This window comes from Anser cygnoides, chromosome 18 (genome assembly GCF_040182565.1).
Source record: "Anser cygnoides isolate HZ-2024a breed goose chromosome 18, Taihu_goose_T2T_genome, whole genome shotgun sequence".
Taxonomy (NCBI): Eukaryota; Metazoa; Chordata; class Aves; order Anseriformes; family Anatidae; genus Anser; species Anser cygnoides.
Window position 1 is genome coordinate 10,792,660 of NC_089890.1, and position 23,778 is coordinate 10,816,437.

Consider the following 23,778-nt stretch of genomic DNA (forward strand, 5'->3'; position numbering starts at 1 on the left):
AGTAACCTGGGAAGTGAATGGGTGTTGTCATGAAGGTAATTTCAGTAGATAGAAAGTAATATATTTTTCTTTGAGGTTTCCTTCACATAATAAAAAAGAAAAGGCGTGGAGAAATCCTAACTACATGGAAATAGATTATAAGGAAGCAAATACCACGGGTATTTGTTTGAGTACTAGATGTCTACATCACTTCAGAAGACTTTTAAGAGGTAAAAGATAAGAAAATAATCTGAATTTACTGCAATCTCTAAAAATCTTATATCCTTTATATTATAACTTTAAATGCAAATTGCATTCAACTGAAAGAAGGGAAATAATGTCCCAAAGGCATTTCAATTAATAGCTGTAGTTAATTACACTCATAATTTTACTTGTACAACTAATTATAATCAGGTTTTATGGATATAAGTGGATTTATTTCTGATATTAAAAACCTCAAACCAGGGGGTTATTTTTGGGAAATTTAAACTTTATATTGAAAACTGTGTGTTCCCATTCTCAGTGGTTGGCTTGGATGAATTGTGTCTGTGTTCAGAAAACGTGTGGAGGGCATCAACAGGCAAACCATCCTGGCTTTAACCAGCCCTAACGGGGTCATCATGCCCACTGCTCGTGCTGCCTTCTTACTCCTGGTGACTTCTCACTGCTCCAGACTTTTTTTGATTGCTTTTTAACCTGCAAATGTTTCAGGTTCAAAAACCCCAATGAGCATCTTTAATAGAGAGGCAGTGTCTCTCACAGCTCCATTTAGTTTTGGAGTTTGGAAGAAGAGGACCCTTGGCAGCATGGTTTGGTTTTGGGCTCTGGTAAGTTTTCTGTAACGCAGCAGCCCTAGCGCTAAGCACATTTTGAAAATGGGTGCAAATTAGAGGCAGCCCATGGTGGTGGGCACTGGCATGTGCATCCCCGAGGCGTCGGCCTGCTCCAGCAACACAGGGCTGCCAGGGTCTAAAAGCACACTGGAAATGTCACCTCCCTTTACTGGAGCCATCAGTTCCCTCCCAGCCCTAACCAACGTTTGCTACTCCAGGGGGACTTTCTTATTGTTTGATGTTTGCCGCCATGTTTCTGCCACCCGAAGCCGTGGGGTTACAATAACTGAAGCGAGGTGGAGAAGCCATGGTGCTTTTGTTGTCTGAGGCCTGCAGTGAGGGGTTGGCATGGACCCAGCTGGGGGCTCCCCTCAGCCTGACTGGAGGGGACCCTCAGAAAATGGCCGCTGGCAGCAGTTGAGGCCTGCTGGTGCCACCCCCTGCACAGCCATTCTAAGAGGATATTTCCTTTATTTTTCTCCCCCCTTCCTTCCCTCCCCCCCCCCTTCTTTTTTCCTTTCATTTCATTTTGTAAGTGGCAGGGCTGCCCTACCTGGCTTTTGATCCCAGCTTTGGTGGCAGTGGGTGCTCCAGCCCACCTGCCCGCCACACCGCCATGCCCACCTCACGCTGGGCACATCCCCAGCCCGACCGTGCCACTGCTTCCCACAGCCTCCGAACGGCAAAACGGTGAGTCATTCCTATCTGCAAAGGAGATTACAGATGGGGAAATAATACTGACAAAATCAAGGTTCAAAAAGACACAGCAGGCTGAGCGCTGCCCCAGGGGCTGGGTGGCCCATTCCCAGATGGACATCCTGGTTCCTTTGGCTGCTTCCTCACGGCACACCTTTTTGTGTTGAAACAACCACAGAGACTCTCACCTCTTTTGTAAGGCACTGTAAGCAGCAAGCGGCAAATGCAGCGTAAGAGCGAGGCAGTTTTCAGATCCTTCTCGAGGCATGTTTCGGTGCGTGGTGCTTCTCCCCTGAGGTCTTGGTCGGTCCCCCTGGGTCAGTGGGGAGCACCCCTCGGACTGGGCGACGTGGCGGGATTCTTCAGCTCTCAGGTTCATCGTGGATTTCTTTAGTGCATCTTAACTAGAGTGTTCCTGGCTTTTACACAAATACACATGTGCACAAACAAATAATTTGCTCCTACATGAAGCTTTTCTCACAATAGCTCTGGCTTGACAGAGCTATCGTGGCATTCGTTTCCCAGTCACTAAATTTTCTCTGAATCCCGTGTCATTTGTAATGTTTAGTGGAAGAAAATCACCAAGTACATTTTTAACTCGGTTCAATAGAGCCTTATGTCTTCAAATGTCACCCTTTTTGGCATGGAGTGTTATCCCCTGTGCAATGTACAATGGCAGAAAATGGGTCTCCTCATTTCTGGATCAGAGGTGGTTTATGTTACACCTCACAGTAATGCATTTATTAAAATTTAAAATCGGGCTGTGAAGTTAGTTAAGCTTTTTTTTTTTAGGGTACAGATAGAGGAATATTTTACATGGATCTGCTACATGGCATTCATTTAATTGAAATGCTGCTAGCTGTGTGGGCAAATGCTGTCTTCTTTCCTGGATGAGGGAGGAAAGAACAAAGCAAAAAGCCTGGAAACTTAATTCTGTACAGAATTAAAGTTCATTTTGAGCTTTTGTTTGTCAGCAGGGAAGAGGTGACCATACAATGAAGCTGGCAAGTTTGCTAAAATTCATTGTGGATCATGTAAATAAGGTTTTTATGAGTAATGGGTAGGTTTCCTTGTCTCTTTGTACTTCCTGAGAAAATACCTTGCTGAAAATGTACCGTATTAGGATTTTTTTATTTTCTTTTCAGTAGCCTTCTTCTCCCCACCGACAGTCACGTAGTTGTGAAGCTGGACCTGTTTTCATGTGGCAGATCTGCTTCTCCGTCTCTCAAACCTCCAAAGACAGACTGAAGAAAGCAGACCTCCTCCAGATCAAAGTCTGATCAAAACTGGAGAAGGACTGCTTTGGATTTTTAGAAGTGGAGAAGACCTGCTGAAGTCTGGTGAGTTCCTAACTGTTGTTCAAGCTTATTGTTGAATAGATTCTGTCATGACAGCCATTACAGGCAAACCCTGAACCATAATGCTGTTGCCTCCAAAGGACAGAGTTCTCATAAGCAAATCTACTTCCAGACTTGTGGTGATCTCCCAGAATGTTTTGTGAGAGGACTTTTCACTGTTGAACATGCTGAATTCATATGTTCAGTGCTCTGAAATGCAAATGGTAGTCTAAACTGACAAAGCCCCTGCTTGTCTGTTTTCTTTTAAACCTAAAATACACTACTCTAGCGAATTTTAGTTTTCAGTATTGTTTCATTTTCTATTATATCCCAGTTTTTAGTCATGTAAGCTAAGTGGTCTTCAGCTCTGGTCCCAATATATGTAAAATGTATTAGCATAGTTTTGTGTTAACGTCTCTCTAAGTGGGAAAATACTATTCCTTATGGGTTTTTCTAAATACCTATATTCATCCCCCAGTCCTTTGCTGTAATATCACAGCTTGGCTATTAGTTCTTCGGGATTTACTGTAGTTTCCTATTTTCTTTGCAATGGAAGATATTTCATGCCAAATTTAGTGCTGATACAGTTCTTGAAAATCTGTGCCTGAGGTTACCTGAATAACAAATTGCTTTTGCATAACTACCTTCACAAAAGAAAACCAAATGTCCCACTTCAAGCCTTCCTGTCTTTTACTGCTTTTAATTGAACAGCTTTTGCTGTCAATTTGTATTGATTTACTGCATTAATTCTAGCCCTGTAATTGTCATATTCAGAACCAGAACAGCATGTGTCTATCTGGTTGCAAAGAGCAGCCTCTGGCAAAGAACGAATTGAACTAGATCATTGACACAGATACAGATTGTAGCTCCCATGGGCCACTGCTGTTTGTGCTGCATGCATCTTACCAATTTCCAGTTTGAGCACAGATGACGTTCACAGATTGGCTTGAACTTGTGAAGCCTAGGGAGGTCTAGACTGCTTAAAGGTTTCTGTCATCGTGACCTACTGTAACAGCTGAGATAAACAAATGTACGTTAGTGTCTGAAAAGTCTAGGTATACGGACATGGAGCTGTTATCAGGGAATCCTCAGGTAGAGGGAATTAATAATCTATATTGCAAAAATGGAAATGAATGGGACCCCCATGCTTTAATTTTTATGAAACAAAAATATCATATACTGCAGCTATGTGGATCACAATAAAAACATGAGAAAAATAAAAATCTTCTCTCCAGAAGAGAAGAGAACGTTGCCGAGTATGCACTCTGTAAAGATATGCTGAATCTGCGTAGATAGACTGGGAGCTTAAACAAACTTCTTTTTTCTTTTTTTTTTTTTGGTAAAAGTGATTTTTAGAGAGCAATTTTAATGTTCCATCTGCAAGGACCTTTTACAAATGTCTAGCGGGTTTTCTGATATTGTTTGGTTGTTTTTTTTTTAAGATTTGGATTTACTTTTTGGAGAAAGAATTGCAGCTAGACAATATAAAACCAAACAACAACAAAAACCTGCATTTCCCTTTTCTTCATTGTCAAAGAATTCAGATGCACTCAGTAAAAATGGTTGTCTATTTAGATTTTATTCATGCTGGGGTTTATGCAGAAGTGTACTTACAGGGAACTAACCTTCTTTTCAGCAGATTTTTTTTTTCGTTTCTTCCTCTTAGTCATCTTTTATTATGTTTCCTAGCAAATAAGATCCTCCCTCGTAGTAAGTAGCTGCTGTAAAGTAACTGCTCCTCAGTATCTGCATCATAAACTGAGGCTCAAAATAGTGGGAATTCTCTCCGGTGAATTACTGGCAATAAATGGCAATTGACCCAGGTGCTCTTTAGTTTTTGTGATCAACCTTAAGGGAGCTGCCTGGGAAATGAGAATTATTTAATGAATTTAGGAAATAATCTGAATGAAGAGGGATGATGGGCTCTTATTCAGTACTCCTAGAAGATTCAGGGGGCTTGTTTAATGCAAAAGGCATTGTTCTCAGTGGAGGCGGCCTGAGTAGCATTCACATCTCTGGCTTTTAAAATAGGAGATCCCAGTTCTATGGGACTTAATGTATGTGATCATGGTGTATATGATGTTGCTCTAAAACCTTGAAAGAACAATAAAATGTGAGCCTTTCAGAATACTTCTTTTTATTACATCTTGTAAACCAACCGCAAAACAAAACATCTTCCCTCTTAATTTCTTGGCACGTTCTGTACTTGCATGATGTTGAAGGATGTAATGAAAATAGATATCACAGAGATGCTCAACAGAGAGAGATAAGTAGGTAGCTTGTACAGAGGTGAAGTTATACTGGGTAAATCCATGGTACTGTTTCCTGAAAGAAACTTGATTGGCCTCTACCTGATGGGCTGGAAGTGTGCACCAGGTCTGGTTAGCAAGGTGCTGTACTTGAAGCAATTTTGTCAGGGGAAGAGTGATACTCTTATGACCGATATGAAGTAAAAGCTCCAGAAGCCTGTTGACATCAGTAGCATCCCACTGTAGTTTAAATCCCTCCCTTCCCCCAAACCACCCTGAGAAAAAGCAAGCCCAACCCTTATTCTTGTGGAGAAAATAGAAAAAAGTCACATTCCTTTTCTTAATGGATGTTGTGTGGGTTCTTGTTCAGCATGGACAAAAGAAATAAAAACTCAAGGCAATGAAAATATAGCAGGTCTGTTCAGTTTTAATCTTTCTTTTATGTCTGCTTCTCAAAAGTTTTCAGTTATCTAAAAATACAGTTAATCCTAACCATTCCTCTAAATGTAACAAGGTGCATTTGCTTTTACATTGTTTAAGCTTGTATTATTGATTGTTAAATATGAAAATATTTTTTCTCCTTTGGTGCGCTGTGGTTAGTCACACTGTCATGTTTTTCCTGAAAATGACTATGTAGCCATAGCGTAGAGTCATCCCTGCAAACATTGCTCTAAAGAAAATAGTACAAGTCCTCTAGCATAAAATTCTATTTTGGCATGGCCAAAACCTAAAATTCTCAAAGTAGCTGCAACATGTTGTATGGCATTAGCTAAGAAAACAGTCAGTTACATTTGTTTTCAGAATAGTAAAAGGAAATCCCATTTCCCAATATATTGAACTTTTCTGTAAGTAACTGGGTGAGATCTGGAGAAATCAATTCAAATCAAAATCTTCTTGCAAAAACTATGAATGTTAACCATACGTAAATATTTTACAGGCTTGTTATTCTGAAAAAAAAATCATGTGGAAATATTCACACTGAAATGTTCAAACTGAAATTTAAAAGCTTCTAAAATGTGATATTGGAAAGAGACTTTACTTGGGCTGTCCCATTTTGTTATGCAAATGAAAAATGTAAAGGAGCATCAAAGTCTCACGCTTCAACCATGGCCCTCCTAAGAGAGAATTTGCACAGATGTGCAACTGCTGTATGCGGACGAGCTCCCCTTTTTCCTTCTGGCACATCATATCTGCCATGGGCATCCTGAAATAGGATGCCGTACTAGGCTGAATAAATAGGCTGAGTAGAGAAATTGAAATCCAGAATCAGTAGGTTAGATACAAGGAATCCAGTATCCTTACCTAAGAATTAACTTTTACATATTCTGAGAAGAAGGTGGAAAAAATGTGGTAGTACAGATGAAATTTGTCACATCGCTAGATAGAATGACCCAAATGTTGCTCAGTTATGTGAGCATTTTTATTCTCCGTATTGTACCTTCATATAGGACAATGTAGGCATGATAAGAATCACTCCAGATGTTTGTCTTCCTGACTTGCAGTGTTGAATGTAAACGTACTCCAGACAAAAACCTTCACAGGCACTTAAGAACAGATTCCTCCAGAAAGTCCTCCATAGAGCTTGCAAAGTGTCCTTCCAGTGTTGTGTTACAGGATATACAGAAGATAATCCATCCTAATGTTTTAAGTGTTTTTTAAATTAGAATCTTCATAGTTTTATCTTACAGTTCCTTAGAATTCTTGTAATTTAGTGCAATGGATTTAATTTTTATGCAATAGCAGCAACAGGAGTTGTTGGTTAATGTATGGAGGAAAAAAAAGGTAACATTCTGTATTCAGATATAATTCAGGAGTTGGCAGTTAAAGAGAAGACTTGATAGAAAAAACAACTGGCCAAAAAAAAAAGTGAGAAGTGTTCACTGGAAAAGAGAGCTCAGGATGTACGTAAGGATCAGGACCAACATTAAAACCTTAGCAGGAGGCAGGAGGGTGCTGGCACTGGACCAATACACATATCGTTCATTAAGAAACTGAGCAGGCCGAAAATTTTCAACCATGTATGTTGAGTTCTTCCCATCAAAGTGAACTGTTGAGAACTGAGAAACCTGCAGACATTGAAAAAAAAAATAGATTGTTAAATTATTTTCCTGTGAAACACTGGAAATTGTGGTATTTTATAGCTTCAGTGCCTTACTCTGTGGCATTGTTTTGACCTGTATGGATGCATTAAATCTTGCAGGAAACGTCATGATGGAGGCTAGTGCCAGAAGCCACCAACATCTTTTAACCTCGGAAATCACGTGGGCTTCCTTTCTGTGTGAGCTGAATGCTTTGTCCAGCTCAAGGACTTCATTAGAGCGGTCCTCCTGACGCACGGCCCTGTCCTTGTCCGTCACATCACAGAGATGCAAAGTAAGAGGGCTAGGATTACGTGCCTCATTTCTTTCCTTGCTCCAAATTTCTAACTGCTTAGAAGTTGGCACGGAGTGAGCAGATGCTCCCTCCTGCGTACCAGGTGGCTTAGCATTGTCTGGGGCTGAGCGTTGCCCTTTGACTGAAGTGATTGTGAGTACGCTGCAAATAAGGAACTAAAATAAAATTGCTGGCTCTTGCCCAAATAGTATTGCTCAGAATCCACTCCAGGACATCTTAATTGTTTAACTGTGTACTCTGTCAGCTGAACAATCTATATTTTAGAGGCAGTCGTGATTCAGTCTCCTGTTCCTCTTTGTAGGACAAAAATGGGTTGCGTAAAGCTGATGCTGATAGATTCAAAGTTTGGACTCTGAATTATTCTTTTCTGGTATCCTAATACTTATAAGACAAGAAAGGCAGTGAAATCTGGGGCAAGCAGATGAATACAGGGGAAGTGCTCTTGACGAAGCACTGAACAAGGTGTTTACCTATGGGGTTATTTGGTTTTCTTTTCATGTCATCATTTCCCCTTCCTTCCCCTTTCCTGCCGTTTTCTGAGAGATGATTTAACAGGGTTATAAAGTGATGTTGTCATAACTGGCACTACAGAGTGTGTGGGTTTAGACTAATGCCAAGCATATGTATGTCACAGCAACAAAGCGTTGGAAAAGGTTCTTCACTAAGGGGGTGGTTGGGCACTGGAATGGGCTCCCCAGGGCAGTGGTCACAGCACCAACCCTGCTGGAGTTTAAGAAGCGTTCGGACAGGGCTCTCAGACACAGGGGTTGATTTTTGGTCGGTCCTGCGTGGAGCGAGGAGTTGGAGTCAGAGCCTTGTGGGTCCCTTCCAGCTCGGGATGTTCTGTTGGATTCTATGCTGTGATTCTCTAAGCAGTGGAGCAGCTAACAGGTCTATATTAAATCATGTGAGAGAGCAGGTAGGCCCAGGGTAAAATCACTGGAAGCAGATCTTTCAGAGTATCCCTCTGTGACTCACCTGGAAAATACTGAGTTCAACTGGCTTCTCAAACACCGTCCAGATGACACCCTCGTGGCAGTCGGGAGTGGTGAGGGAGCCCTCATACCGATAGTACCTTCCAAGCTCATCTTCAGGTGGAATCAGGGAACTCAGTGGCAAAGGGTCCATCTGTGATGTTTTCCCTAGGCAAAGCATGCAGAAACGTTGCTTTTACCAAGTGCAGCTGCAGGTATTGTTCACACTTGGCTTCAAATGCGACCGCAGCGAGCGGCTGTGTAAAGCCTCATCCCCTGCCCTCTTCCCGTGCTGACTGGGGCAGCCACGCTGCCTTGCTTGTGGACTCCCTGACTACCAGCCGCAGGGTGGCACAGAGCACAGATTATGAACACCTCCTCTGTTAAAAACATTTTATCTTTGTTAAAATGGTCTTCTGCATATTGTTCTTCTCACTTTGCTTCCTTCTGCAGAAGAAGAAATGCTCATTGTGGTGCTTCAGTGTTCTTCATCTACAAATAGGGAGAGCTACATTTCCTCCTGCCTGCAGTGCTCTGAGTACCTGACAGACTAAACTTTATCCTTCAGCTTTGAATTTCCAGTGACAATCTCTACTGCAATTAGAACAGGATTGGATCTTGAATTACTTTGTAGCGTGTGTGCTCGAAGTATATATACACTGTTTTTAGAACAGCCCATGTCTTACCTTTGTATTGAACATTATCTAATTCATTTATTAGACTTGCGTAGTTTTTATTTTCTTCATCAACCTGAAATGGAAATATTTTTATTCCATATCCTGCACTTCTCAGCAACAGGTTATTTTAAATGAACTATGAATAAAACAGACGAGTACTACAGAGCTAACAGCAGCAAACAGAATGTAGGAAAAGATAAAGGAGCTAAGTGCTGCCACTGCACTTTTGTAGAAGTGCGAAGGGTTTAGGAATAATGTAACAATGACACAACTCAGCCAACTTACCAGTACATTTGAGATAATGAATTTGAATTTTGGCCACCTACCTTTATAAAGAACGCTAACACGGCTATACCGTCTGAAATTTTCTTTGCATCCGCTATATCCAAAGCATCTTCTCTTATGTGGACAATATGAAGCTGTAACAAAACAGTCGAGGCCAATTATTTGTTATTTAAGTGTAGCCTGCCTGCTTCTCTGCACTTCTGCTGTAGTGGAACCAGAGCTGCTTTGTTGCCCGCAGGCTGGGGAGAGACAGTCCAAGGCTCTGAACCTGAGGCAGGAACTATGCAATAAATGGAGTATAATTTGAAACTTCTTGTACCAAAATCAGTTTCCCCGCCTGTGTAGTAGAAGCCGAAGTGCTCTGTGCACTGCTGCAGCCCTCAGTTTTCAGCCTATGCAGTGGAACTGTTAAATTTTTACTTGATGGTTTGACTGGGGAGTGGTGGTGGTGGTCTCTCTACCGATCCATTCATACCAGCACCAGCAACCTGTCTGAACTTGGAGAAAATATTTTTTTTCTCAGTTGTATAGGTCAATTCATAGTTACAGACCCAGAAATGGATATATAGTCTGAATAAGCAGCATGAGAGAGTATTCCAGCTGTACAGACTTCAAAATGTTCCCAAAGGCTATAAAATTGCAAATTTGTTATCTTTTCTGTGCCTTTGCTGTATAAACCCAGGAGGTTTTCCTGTGTGCTCTGATTAGTAAGCAATGTGTCATCAGTTCTTTATTTCCCTTCTTGGGCATTCATAGAACTGGCCCATGCTTTTCTTCCTATAATATCTTAAAAATACAGAGCTCTTGAGTTATGGCCCAAACCCACAGACAGTGCCACCTACCTCCATAGCCTGTTTTTCTCCATCTATGCTGTGCTCTGACCCGGGAAGGTAATGCAGAGTGTCTTGGACTCCCCAGTGGAAGTGAAATTCTATTGCTTTGTATTTTCTTCTCAGACCTCCACCTCCAATTTTAGGGGATGTGCCCAATGTTATTTTAACTGGAGAAAACAAATAAATAGTTTAAAAAATATATTCAAATAATACATTGCTTGACTAAAGAGATGCATGTTCCTGTGATTCAAATTCATCCTGAAGTTCTGGCTTGGTTTTTCATGCCAAGTTTTCTAGAAGTTCCCCTCTACAGAAACTGAATTCTTAAAAAATGTTAGCTGAGATTAGTTTGAGATGAAAAGGAGAAATATCACGGCCCACTTTCCAGTAATATGCAACAGCATTTGGGCATCCCTCATCTGTGGAACAGTACTTGGAGCTTCTGTTCCCTTTTCAACCTAGGATTTGCTCTGTGAATCTGGAGCGCTGGCTGACCTATGACTTCAGTTGCAGCTGTAAGAAAATGCATTTGATGGGCCTTGTTTCCTTTTGTAAAATGGAGGAAAAAGGCAGAGCATTGCTATGGCTTGGGAAGGTGTTTTTTGTCTTTTATGTCTTTCTTTGCTAACAGCAAAATAAAATTTTCTTTGAAGAAGATATTTTCTATCTGTACACCACCATCGCATGTCTCAAGCACATAATGTACTTTACATCTGGGCTGTGCTTAAAAATATGACTTATTAAGTTCTCTACATTAAGTCCAGTACTTTTTTTTAATTTTTTTTCCCTGCAGGGAAGATTGTTTTGACCTGGATTAAAACCCTGGAGATTCCATTTTGGTTCTGAATTCCAAATGATCTGAAAGCTTCTGTGTCACTTAGTTACTTGACTTTTTTATCTGTAAATGCATGTTAACATATCTTTGTTGGATTGGTTTATTGAGATTGTAAGACCTTTGAGACACTGACCTTTACTGTCTGCACATCAGTGAACATAATGATAATCTAATCTCACATAGAGCTTCTAATTGCTGCTATAATTTAAGCAATACTGTTGTCAGTGTTCTTTTTGTAGCACAGGAATTGGTTGCACTTGGAAGAAATCTAAAAAGCTGAGATGAAAACCCAGATCCTTTTGCGTGTTTTGAGAAGCTGAGAGTTCTGACCTATCGTTAAGAATATAATTTTTTGTGTAAAAGACACTACTGTACACAGCGACTGTGATAAACGGATTCTAAAACATCATTCTGTAATGCAAAAGTCATTAACCCGTATATTAGTGAAAAATCAGTCATTCATGTTTCTTGTGGTTTGTCAAAATACTGATGCTTTAAACGAGAATCTCCGGTTTTGAAAAATCTATTCAGCTTGCTCTGTCCCTACCTCTCAATTTTAAGTTACAAATATATTTAGCACTGGCGACTTCCCATTTTAAGAATTTGGCAGTTGAAACAACACATCTAAGATTTTAATCATGCCTATAGATAACTCTTAAAAAAAGACAACCAGTGTTTTGCTGTATGTTGTTGTTGTTTTTAAAGTAATTTAGTGTGATATTGTTGAAGCATCATCATTAATAATGCCTGTAGCGAAGAAGAGGAAGTGAATCAATGTTGAATGGGTTCACAGGTTTACTGCTCGCTGATTCACTGTTTACTGAATCAGTAAATAGCTGATCAACAACCTCACGTTACATTACTTCTGCCTGTGAAGAAAACAGGTTGAAATCTATAAAGATTTCAGTGAATTGTTTGAAATACAGGGATACTATCTTCTTTCTTTCTTTTAAATAGCAGTAGTGATATCTAACAACTTGCCGAAGACGTGGAAGAAATGAACGGAAGGTTCAGAGTGAAGGCACAAGTCCTGTAATAATGTATCAGACAGTACTTGCCTGTATGTCCATTATTCTCGATGTTCCATTTTGAAGACCCCTTCACATCATAACCTTCAAAATTCAGTGGCTTCAGGCTCTTGTCATAAATGACATCTTTGGTGACAATATTGATAGGAGACTGATAGTTTCCTTTGCAGGTGACATCTACTACATGCCATTGTCGAGGATCTATTTAAATACAAAGAAAATGTTTTTTTTTTGTAGACTGCAAATCCTTGATAAAGCCAAAACACCCAACGGATATTATATTCTTGCTTGGGAAAATGAAGATATCTTTGAAAGAAAGCTCTTTGGGTAGTGGGAATTTAATAAAGGAACTTTCTTGGCGTAGAATTTGTGTAGTTTTGAAAAATACTAATATGCTTCAAGAATGTTCTTAGTAAGAAAATGTGCACATACAAGTGGCTGTAAAATAAAAAGTGAACTATCACTGAGGTTAGCTGATTGATCAGAAACTATAATAAAAATAAAGGTAGCAGTGATGATGGTTGTGGTGATGCTGGGAGTGAAATGCCATTTCCAGCACAGGCAGGTCCAGGGAGGGCTGGGCTGGACAAAAGGATGAGCAAGAGAGCAGGCAGCCTGTGTGGATACTGCTGGTAAAACAAAAAGTGCAGCTGTATGTAGAACATTACAGTTTTTCATAACTCTGTCCTTAAGAATTTAAACAGGTGTCTATATCCAACACGCTAGAATGATTATCTCTGGATTATATATTTCTAATTGCAACGTCATCCTTCGCTGAAACAAAATGAGTAGAGCAAGCCCTGCCTCTTTCAAAATACCCCTCTTCAGATATTCTATTTAGCACTTCTGTTTACATATAGTACGATTGTGCAGCATTAAATGCTGAGTTGTATGCATTTTGGCATTATTGCTACAGAGTCCTGTAGCAAAACAGAAAAGTTCAAACACTAATGTGGTTACAGAAATAAATTGTTTATCAGTACCTTTACAGGTGGGCTGTTCATCCTTCTGCGACTGATAGCACCAGTGGTATCCAACTGAAAAAAAATAATCAGACATTCAAAATTAAATGAGTGAAAACTGTACAGATTGTCCCTCCAAAAAGCAGATGTGAAACGGATTCACAACTCGTGATCCTTAAGGAGTGATGAAGTTATGGTTGGCCATACAGTTTTGTCAACTTTTTAGTTTTGCCTGACCAATTTTATTAGGAAAAGAAGTCCCAGTCTCATCTCTTAAACATAAAAATGACGATGGCTGGTAAGAGGTGAGTGCTTTGCTTGTAAATAAATCTTTAACATGTTGCTAGAGATTTCTTAGCAATATGGAGCTCACCATCCAGAGAGTCCAGCTGGTTTCTGATATCAAATACTGCAGAAGAGGCCATAAAAATCCTGCAGCCAGCAGCTCCGTCCTCTTTTTAGATCTCCTTCTAGTCTTAAATGAATCACTTTACACCTGTTGATACACCTTCCAAAAACTGTGCTAGCACGAAGTATAACTCTGGATGGGTTGTGGTTCTAAATAATTTGTTTTTGAAAACTTAGCTTCAGCAAATCCTTGAGGCAAAGATTCCATACCTGAATTTATGTAGTGTTAAAAAAAATAATTCTTATCTGTACTTGCCATTGTTTCATTTACTTGGAAGTTCATGTATGTAAGATGACGTGTCTCACTGTTCCACAATTTTAAAGATAGCTCGTGCATTAAGAAGTTTTAAGAAACAAAGGGTCTCTTTTTTCATAAGAAATGAGGAATCCTCATTCTAACACAGCTGTGATCCCCCACAGAGGGTTGCAGAATTTTTCAATAGAATATCTTAATCTCAATTTTTCATTGTCACCAGAAATGTGAAATTCAGAGGAAGAGAGCTGATTTAAATCAACTCTGAGTTAATCTACTTGGGAAAATAAGGACTGTTTTGTTTATAGCAGCTTGTTTCAATGGTTATTTATGATAATAATACATTGTAAATGGATTTTAATGGGAATAGTTTCTTTGCCTATTTAACTTTGATCAATAACAATTCAAAAGCTATAATAATCATGATTAATATTATAATTTCTGTTCGTCTGCTATTAGTTAATGACATACAATTTAGTAAGTAGGCTAATCAATTTATAGGCATTGTTATGGAGTCCTACATGTCGTTAGACTGCTAATTACTGTAATCTGTGACCTTTTATAACACTAGCTAGAGCTAACACTAACATGAGCTAGAAGGCTCATACCTGCTTTTAACACCCTATCTTCACATCAGTAGCATAGCAGTGCCATTCTCCTATTTAGTATTTAGAAAAATTATAAATAGAACCTTGATATGACATGTGGCTAGCAGTACTAACAAAGACAGAATCTTGGATGAGCATGTGGCAATGAATTTAATCTGGAAAAAATTATACTGTTTAAGTTCATCTCTCACAAATTAAATTTATGCTGAAAACTACAAATAATGTTGACTCATTCTAGTTTAGCAAATGTTTATTAATATTGGGAAGAAAAGTAAACAGAGCATACTGCTACATTCATACTGTAAGAACTGCATTGATTTCTGCATTGTTGTTCCATTAATATTTTGTAATTATCAAAAAATTGGTTTCAGCAAAGTTTTGTGGTTTTTTTTTTTGAGACACTTCTAAACATATAAAAAGCTTAACTTTAAACCTGTCATTTCTAAAATTGATTGTTGCATTTTTTTCAGGCCTGTGTACACAAGCCCGTGGCCAAACCTTCAGCGGCACAGAGTGATTTCTTATCTTCGCTGGGAAACAGTAAAACCACAAGTTCCAAGCGCAGAGTGTCACCCAGTGCCTTAACCGATATTTTAATCAATAAATGTCTAGCAGATACTGGGTAAGCCAATCTCCACAATGCTTGATTAGATTTCGTAAGTGTTAGTGTTTGCATAGATGAATGACTGGAAACAAGTTTATGGACACTGCTTTAGCCCAGTGGCTAGACTGTTAAAGCATATGCATATGCTTCAATATATGTATGTTCATAAGCTTTAACAGTCTCTGCGCCAGCACCCTGTGATCAGGAGTGGGCTTTCTTTGCAACTTATATGTATGTGAACCTTCAGGGGTAAAAACACTGAACTGTGGAAATGACCTGGTTGCAAATGTTCAAAGATGGTCGCATTTATGCAGCACGAGAAGTTAACCACCTGCAAAGATTTTGCCTCAGACTCTTTGGGATGTGAGTTAGACCAGAGAGGAAAGTTGCGAGGTGAGAAATCAAGGACATTTGAGGTATTCCGACCTGTTTACTGTAAATCTCAGAACAAGGTTTACTGTTCTGGGATTGTATACTACCTTGCACAATGAATTAGACATCAAAGCACTACTGCAGTGCAAATTAAATTTTATGGTCAATATGATTCACAATTAGGAGTAAGTGCAGTAAGTACAGTGTTCACTGGGTGCAAGGCTGTGAAGCTTTTGGACTGTGAATGTGGAAGCATGAAAATCAAAGACCAAGGGAAGCACTGAGTGAAGATAACTGTCATCAAGTGGTAGTGTCAGTGGTCCTCATACAGTGCCTCCGTAGCAGAGGAGTGAAATGGGAGTAGGTTGTGGAGCCTTTCATTGCTGAGTCTGAGTCCAACCCTTCTCGAGGAAAGCAACCACAAAACTGATTGCCAGTTGGTAGGTGTTTGACAGATTCAACATCCTACACCAAATAAACAGTGTCTAATTTTTGCAGACCTTTTGCGAAACTCATAGCGTCTACAAGCTAATAAAGAAATAGTGGCTTTCTGTCAAGTAGTTATCATAGTCGTGGTTTAGAAAGCTGGATGGTATCAGTGAAATAGAACAGGACATAAATTCAACAATCCTTAAAAAAGAAGTCCTTAAAGCTGTTAAAACTTAAACAATAACTCAATTAAACATTGCAGAATTCCTGAGCAAATAATGAATTAATGTTTATTGTAAATGAGACTTTTTTGGGTGGTGGTAGTGTAACATTAGAGAACAGGATGTTTGTGTAGATATGGCTGCGGAAAAACCAAACTGCCATACCCTATGTCACTTACAAGGAAAATTTGTATTTGTATTTTGTTTGACTCAGGTGTGATTCCTCCCTATGTATATTGACCTTGCATTTACAATGGTCCTTTTTTTCCCCTGGACTTCATTTCTGAAGCAAGTAGGAAAGATACTTGTCACATCCAGTCAGTTGTCTGTGCTCCGAGGTATGATTATGCCCTAAGGTATGTTGTCTAGTCTAGTTTTAATTGTCTAAGCGGCTCCTGCCACTTCCCGCAGGAGACTTTTCCACAGTCTATTAGACTTCACTGTCAGGAAATGTTTCCTGTTTTATAGCTTACATTTTCCACTTGCTTATCTGCATCCCATCACTCCTAGAAATATCACTGAACCACCCTAAACAATTCTTTTCCCTCCCTGGTGTTTACAGCATTCAGATAGTTCCTTCATAATCTGTAATTCCTGTTCTTGCTTCATCCATCCTTTGTCCCGTCTCATGACAACCTCCCCTTCACCTTCCCACTGCAAAGTCTTTCTTTCCCTTCTCTTTCTCTGAAGGTCCTTTCTTGCACTCCTCTTTCAGCCAAACCTCAGCCCTCCTGTTTCTTTATGTTGTTTTTATTTTATTGCCAAGAAGCATGCAGCTGAACGTTGTTGTTTTGTTGTCTGTTTTGTTTTGTGGGTTTCATTTGTGTTTTTGCAGTTGAGTGCTGAGACCATTGCTCTGATATCAGCTGCCCTGGAGGTTGTTACAGCTTACTCTCACAGATTTTATTAGCTTGTGAGTGAAGCCATGAGCATCCATACTTTACTCAGGACAGTATTCAGTACAAGCCAGGATTTCCAAAAGCTCCTTTGCTTATTGACATTAGGTAGGGACTTTGTTGTTGTTGTCACCAGTGGAAGGAATAAAATTCAGTATACGTACACATTCAGTATACATAATACTCAAAGACTTAAAATTGCTATGTTGTCATTCATATCTGACTCTTGTACTGTATTATGGATTTTTTAAGTCACAATGCACCTTATAATAGGTGGCTGGGTTTTAATTTAGAGCAGGGCTGAACTGGGCTGAAGGCCTCCTCTTCCTTCACAAAGTTCAAGACAGTTAAATTTAGGGAGTCTCTCTTGGCAAGTGAGCCGTCCTACTTATCTCTGCTTCTTCCTTGTCAAATTTACAACTGGTTTCCTGACCAAAGCTGTTTCTTGGCACCAGAACAGCTGCAAAACAATACAATTACGTATTGTTTTCATTTTATTGTAAATGTTTTCAATTGTTTTAGCTATCAAGCCTAGCTGGGAAGCCTGGGGGAAAAATTCCTTCAGTTGAGAACTCCCTCTTCTGTTCACTTACGCAGCTGGATGGAGGACAGTGCTTCTGGCTGGACGCCAGGGTGTTAGCAGTTTGCTAATGTGCTATTGTGTGATCTAGGAAAAGACCCTTAAGCTCTTTGGACAGCCGTCAGATTGCCTGAATTCCGTAAAAGTTCCTAAATCTACTTTGTCCTACTTGTCCCCTGCTTACTGCCCTACTTGGACCTGCTGAGCCACTGCTTGGAAGCCCGCGTGTCCCAGGCGGTGAGACAGGTGGTGCTCAGCGTAGCTGAAATTCACCCTTCTAATGCGTCCATCTCCAGAAGAGTTACTAAAACAGTTTTTGACCTTCTGAATAAAGTGCTTGGAAATCTAATAATTTTATATACTGACTGTTCGCTGTTTCTGTTAAACATATTTAATCTCTTGAAGTGTGGATAACCTCTATGCCACCAGTAATAGCCAAAGTACTGAGACAGTAGGAACATCCTCTGTTGTTCTTCAGGTAAAATCTCTCTCTTTCACTGACTGACTCCTTTGTTTGCCTCTTCAGATCGCATCACGCTCTTTCAGCCACGTCCTCTCTGACAATTCCTTGTTTTCTGAGCCACACAGCTGATAATGCTCCCAGTGCTCTCCTGCTTCTCAGAAAGCCGAGGCTGCCCTGAATGTCAGGGTTCTCATTACTGCTCTCTTGTCCACCTGATCCAAACTCATCCCTAAAGCCTGCTGTAAACACCGGCGTTGCAGTGGAGGGCAGGCTGGCCTTTTCTATGAAAATTACAAACGCTAGCTTTGCATGCAGTGTATTTTTAGCTTTGGTTTGTGTTGGGCTAGTTCTATTTTTAGCTGGCTTTGTGAAGCTTATTATCTTTAGTACAAAAGACCGAGCAACTTAAGAGCAAGTGGAGTCTAAGTCTGTCTTCCTAATTAATGAGGTTGCTGAACACAAACTAAACATATATACGTCCGTCTATTTGTACATTTTTAAGTATTACACATCCTTAGGAAGTGCCGGTCAACCACTTTGACAGGCAAAATCAGTTCCAAATGTTTATCTTTAGGTACACGTATCTCTAAACTTGTAAAAACAAATGTTTGTGATCTATTCACTTTTGCCTGGAAATTTTATCTGTATTTTCTAGAGACATATTTTATATTTTATCTATATATAAGCTATATGTATGTGCCTTCCAATCCATTGCAGGGACTTAGTCTTGAAGATAAACTTTATTGTAATAATGGAGCATTACACGTAACTACATCTGTTTTGTGCACGGTGCTTATAATTTGCACATTTATACATAAATCACATGCTCAATTAGGTCTTAGTCTGTTACACACACAAGCTAAAGGAAGAATCTAAAGAGCTTGAGAGGATTCTAGATTTGCTCAATAAACACTTGCAAATTACTTCCTTTGTGTCAAAGAGCGAGGAAAATAATTTCAGCTGTGACCTGTGATACTGTCATAGCCTCTGTCATATATATGTGTCCTCATAAATTTGCTGTATCAAAAAAGGAAGCTGGCTTTTAACAAGAATAGAGTGTCCAGGGCTAAGGTGAATTGCTTCTGTGGGTATTTGCTTTGCCACAGAGGCAGTGTCAAACAAAATTCAAGAAATCCCTTTTAAAGTATTTTAAAAATTTAATTCAAACAAATTACTTTCTGGCTTTACTGTTCTCATTGTAGTATTCTATGCTGAATTTATGACAACTGATCTTATGGCTAGAAAAGTGACTAGTAATCTAATACCAGGCCATTTGATACATTATGCGTCTTACTAACAAAGCATCTCTTGCAATACCACAAATGGGAAAAAAAACATACCTGCATGGAGACAGACACCTAGCTGAGAACCTGGACCTCGCAGCTTGCCTTGGAGGCCAAAAGGTTTGTACTGGTTACCTGGACAGCTAAGAGGAAGGTACCTTACAGCAGTCCCTGTCTCTGGAAATGCTTGTCTGCTTCCAGTTTTCAAAATCTAAATGTAAGGTCTGTGAGAAGCCATGATTCCAGTTTTAAGTATCATTGCACAACCTGCATCGTATAAAGGATATTCCAATTCTTATGCTGATATCTTTTGCTGTAGGAGAAAGAAGAATAATTGGTAAGCTGAGGTAATGTCACTTGCCACCTGTGAATGGCTCCTATGAATGGCTTCTACCATGTTCCTTTCCTTCCCATGGAACTGAAGTGAAGAGCAGCAGGAAGGCACCCTGGCTTGAATGCTGGAGAAGGACAAGGTGATGCAGCACATTGCAGTTCTGTGCGAGGATCAGCTAAATAGTGAGTTAATACAAACGGTTACAATGTGGCATACTCACTCTGGTCAGGTTGGTCCGTAAATTGAACATTAATTATATGCCTGGGTCCACTTTGTATATAGAAAATTGCCTGTTCGTTGTGTATTACCAGAACCAGACTGCAAACTAGTGAGCAATGTTATTTGGATTTGTAGCTGTGATGGCCTTTGAAGCATCAACCTAGTAGAAAGTCTGGATGCTCAAGAACTCCAGCTCCTACTGACTTATGCACAACACAAATATAACAAAGCAGGATTTTTGTCATGTGGTGGTATCAGTCATTCATTGCTACTTGCTATATGCAGTCACTCCTCAGCAGTTCAGGCAGTCATGCATGGGGCTGAGGGTCAGCTTTTGTTTTCATATGCAGTGGAGACAGCAGGGGTGATCTTACATACTTACAAGTGTAATTCTTTAAAAGGAAGTCAGGATCTGCAGATTGATTTAAATTACAGCAAGGTATGACTGCACAGTACACACTCTTGAATAACTTCACACATAGACTAATGTGAAGAGAATCAAAGCATTCCTGTTCTAACACAAATTTGTGCAGTGCAGATATATCTGGGTGCCATACCTGGCTGGCTACAGAAATGTAAAAAGTTAAAAATATTTCAAGGTTTATTCCATATATGGCTTTAATGCTGTCTTGTAGCTGCCTTTCAGGAGTCTTCCAGTAATATGCAATGTTGCTTCTTTGCCCACTGAGCTTAGTTCCTTGTCTCCCTAAAACGTAACAGGCTGTTACAGCCAAGTAAGAGCTGTTTTCTTTCTCATATGCTGCTCTGCCACAAATGCTTTTCTGTCTTTTGCTGAATTTTAATGTCAAAGAGAGAATAAGAATGAAATTGCTGCAGTGCTATACCCCTTTGTGCCTTTATCATAAGCTATGGAAGGAAATAAGTGTACTCTGAGATTACCGGATTTGCATCCTTAGATATCCTGGTCACATAGTTCATGTCCATTCTTCTCTCATCCATAAAACCCCTCCAATTATAAGCCACATATAACAGTGAGTATGGCAGCAGATGATCTTATCTAAAGCTACACCTCTGTTGACCGTAACAGTCCCTCTTACAGAGCTCATCTGCTAAAATTTAATTCCAGGTTTCACGTTTAATGGGAAAGTTTGTTAGTAAATATTTTTCAGTTTTGAAGATAGTGAACACAATGTGCTGTTACTGGTTCAGCACAAATGATAGAGCTAGAAAACTCTCTGCCACCTGAAGCCTGCCTGTGCAGTTTTTTTTGTAGCTATGTGGAGAGAGGAGAGCAGAGAGCAGTATTAGTGGGCATCTTTTGCTCTCAGTGCACGCTCAGCAACTTGCTAAATGTGACCTTTTGTTTCTTCTTGCATACAGTGGATCTGATGATGATGGCATACACTGATACGCATGGACAAGAGCAGGCAGACACAGATAAGGCTTTAAATCCGTTTGTGAAGTTTGAATAAGTCCAAGGAAGAAAGAGAAGGAAGCCCTAAGCGATATATCCTGCATAACAGTCATAAGTTGAGATCAAAAGTCAATCTGTACTGAGATAGAAAGATGACTAATTTGAGATAATGCCATGCTCCATTCCATCCCCATTAAAGCAGATTATTTTTCAGTAATGCATGGAGCTGGCTGTAACTCCACAAAAAAACTTCTAGACAGAACTGTGTTACTGTCCTCTGCAATTGCTGTTCTCTGGATGGCTCTAGACTGAACTTACCATTAATAAAACCTCTCTCAGAAGGTTTGGGATGATCCTATTGGAACACTGCGGACATTTCACCTCACTACTGCCTGTCTAATAGCAGTTCCAGAGGGTCACTGATCTCTCAAAGGAATCAAGCAGGCATCTGAGGTGCATCGATGCCCTGTTAATGGAATATGCTGAGATCCACATAAATCAGCGGATGAGATGCTGAACAGAGTTTCAAGACAGACAGTCTCTCTTCCTGCTGCTGGCTGGTCTCGGGGCAGGTGGCTGCACCAATGCTCTTGTTTCCATTTGGTAGCCTAGGGATAATGAGGCTTGCTTCTTTATAAAGCCCTGTAAGGACTATTAGTAATAATTTTAAAAAATAGGTGCTGTGGTACTAAGACAGGTCAAGGCTGAAAGCAACTTAAAAGACCAGCAAGTATCTATATTGACTATCTAAGTGTGGTGAATTGTCAGGCTGCTCAGAGCAGAAAAAGCAGGCACGGTGCAGATATGTTAAATGAGCTGGTAAGTGGGTATCACTCGAAGTAGTTCTGAAAAGTGGCAAGGTAGAAATGAAATACTTATTTCCTTTTTATAGAAAAACAGATACTTAGAATAATTTGGGCTGATGCTCAAAAGTCATGGTTTCTTAAAATGTCTAGCCTTTAACTTAGTATAATATATCCTGTAAAGCTTCTACGTTGGGAAAAGGTTTGTAAAGAAAGGTGGGAGGGGAGCAAGTTTCTGGAGTATTAATGACTGTGTAATTTGCCTCTATACTTAGGGAAGAAAGTGATCATGGTTAGAAAAAAAATCAATAAAAAATATTACATGCATGCCCTGTATTACTACTTCCGTTAAAACACTAATTACTAATGAATTACTAACGCTGATTTAATAAAACCTATGTGGGTTTTCTAAGTGGTCTTTTAGGATCCTGTAGTAAATGCCTTAACAGAGCAGTCAATTTAGCTAAGTATTAATTAATCAGTAATCATTTTCTATCAAGCAAGCAATAGTTGTAGACTTTGGAAGAGCAAAGGTTCTTTGTGTTTGTGTGTACCTGTACCACATGTGGTTAGCCTCCAGAGACAGAACATCTAAAACACGCGGACTAAAGAAGAGGGGGATATTTGAACTGTAAGGTATGAATCTGGAAAAGGCAAGTTACCGAGTCCTGGATGTGGAGGATTAGTTAAGAACTAAGAAATAAAATGAGGGAAACACCCCTCTTACCCCAGTGCTTATGCAATGTTCAAGGCACTTTCTGAGCACCTCAAACCTCTGTTACTTAAAGTCTGGCAGCTGAATCTAGAGCTGCCTTAAAACCATGTCCCTTTAACAGGCTCTTGGTGCAGTGCTTCCCTCTGATACCTCTGATAATATTGTATCTCTTTTTTCCCCTTAATGCAGTCTAGTCTATTTTAGTGCAAACAATAGACCCTTCATCACCATTTAGGACTGCAGTGTTTATTTTTAATTTTGAGACTGTGTGCTAATATTCACATAGGAAAGACTATTTATTCAATGTTATAATATTGCTGATCTGATAGAAGCATAAAAATACCTTCTGTGTTTTTCAATACTAATTATTGATTGTGATTTAATCTAGTCATCATAAGTGCGTACTGCACTTATGTACATAGTGCACAGAGTGCAAAAATAGATGGATCTGCTGGGCTAATGCAGCAAAAGACATACTGTTCTTTCTCCCTCAGTAGGCAACTATGAGAATTTAATCTTACAAATGGCAAAGCAATATGAGTAGAAATCTAAAACAAACTATTTGAAATTTTAAGAAGTTTTTGGACAAAAAAAATATTTTACTTGTTAATGTTTTGAATTTACATATATAAGTAACCACAGAGATCAAGTCAAACCCCATTGATTTTTATTGGACAAGTAAGGCAACTAGAATCTCTAAAGGTGAAAAAAAAAAAAACATTCATTCATGAGAGAAATCTATATTTGATATTTTCCCACACATAAGAAAGGCAGAGAAGCAAATAAAACATTCTTTATTTTTCATTTAGAAGGACTAGAGAGTTTGCCCTGTAGGCACTGACACTCAGAAATAAATCATAAATAAGAGTAACCTTGTTATATGGGGTTAGAAAGAACAGGCAAGGACTTACCTACTGCCTCTGTCTTGAGAATGTGCACAGAGAATAGAACAAGGAACAGCAATTCCATTATCTATTTTAAATAGGCTCAGTGTTGAAACCAGAATTGATTAGACTTCTTAGTATGTGATCATATTTCTGCTCTCAGTTTTATACTGGAGTAAGTAGTCCTGGACAGACCTGAAAGCCATAGCCAGGAAGGTGAACTCCTCCCCTTTGTAATTTCTCCAGATT

General features: G+C 39.5%; 1 protein-coding gene and 1 long non-coding RNA gene across 2 annotated transcripts; one reads left to right on the forward strand and one right to left on the reverse strand.

The window, feature by feature from the left end:
- The first annotated feature begins 806 nt into the window (after positions 1-806).
- Positions 807-23,562, forward strand: LOC106046851 (uncharacterized). Its single transcript, XR_010825772.1, has 5 exons — positions 807-1,502; positions 2,654-2,848; positions 7,295-7,467; positions 14,822-14,973; positions 19,519-23,562. It is a non-coding gene; the product is annotated as an uncharacterized lncRNA (long non-coding RNA).
- Positions 4,965-23,697, reverse strand: CA4 (carbonic anhydrase 4). The gene is made up of 8 exons (XM_013198057.3): positions 23,557-23,697; positions 13,104-13,157; positions 12,151-12,321; positions 10,267-10,424; positions 9,466-9,558; positions 9,149-9,212; positions 8,467-8,630; positions 4,965-7,160 (listed from the first exon to the last, which is right to left on the reverse strand). The coding sequence occupies exons 1-8, from the start codon at positions 23,612-23,614 to the stop codon at positions 6,972-6,974; spliced, it is 951 nt and encodes a 316-aa protein (XP_013053511.2). The 5' UTR covers positions 23,615-23,697; the 3' UTR covers positions 4,965-6,971.
- Positions 23,698-23,778: the final 81 nt, after the last annotated feature.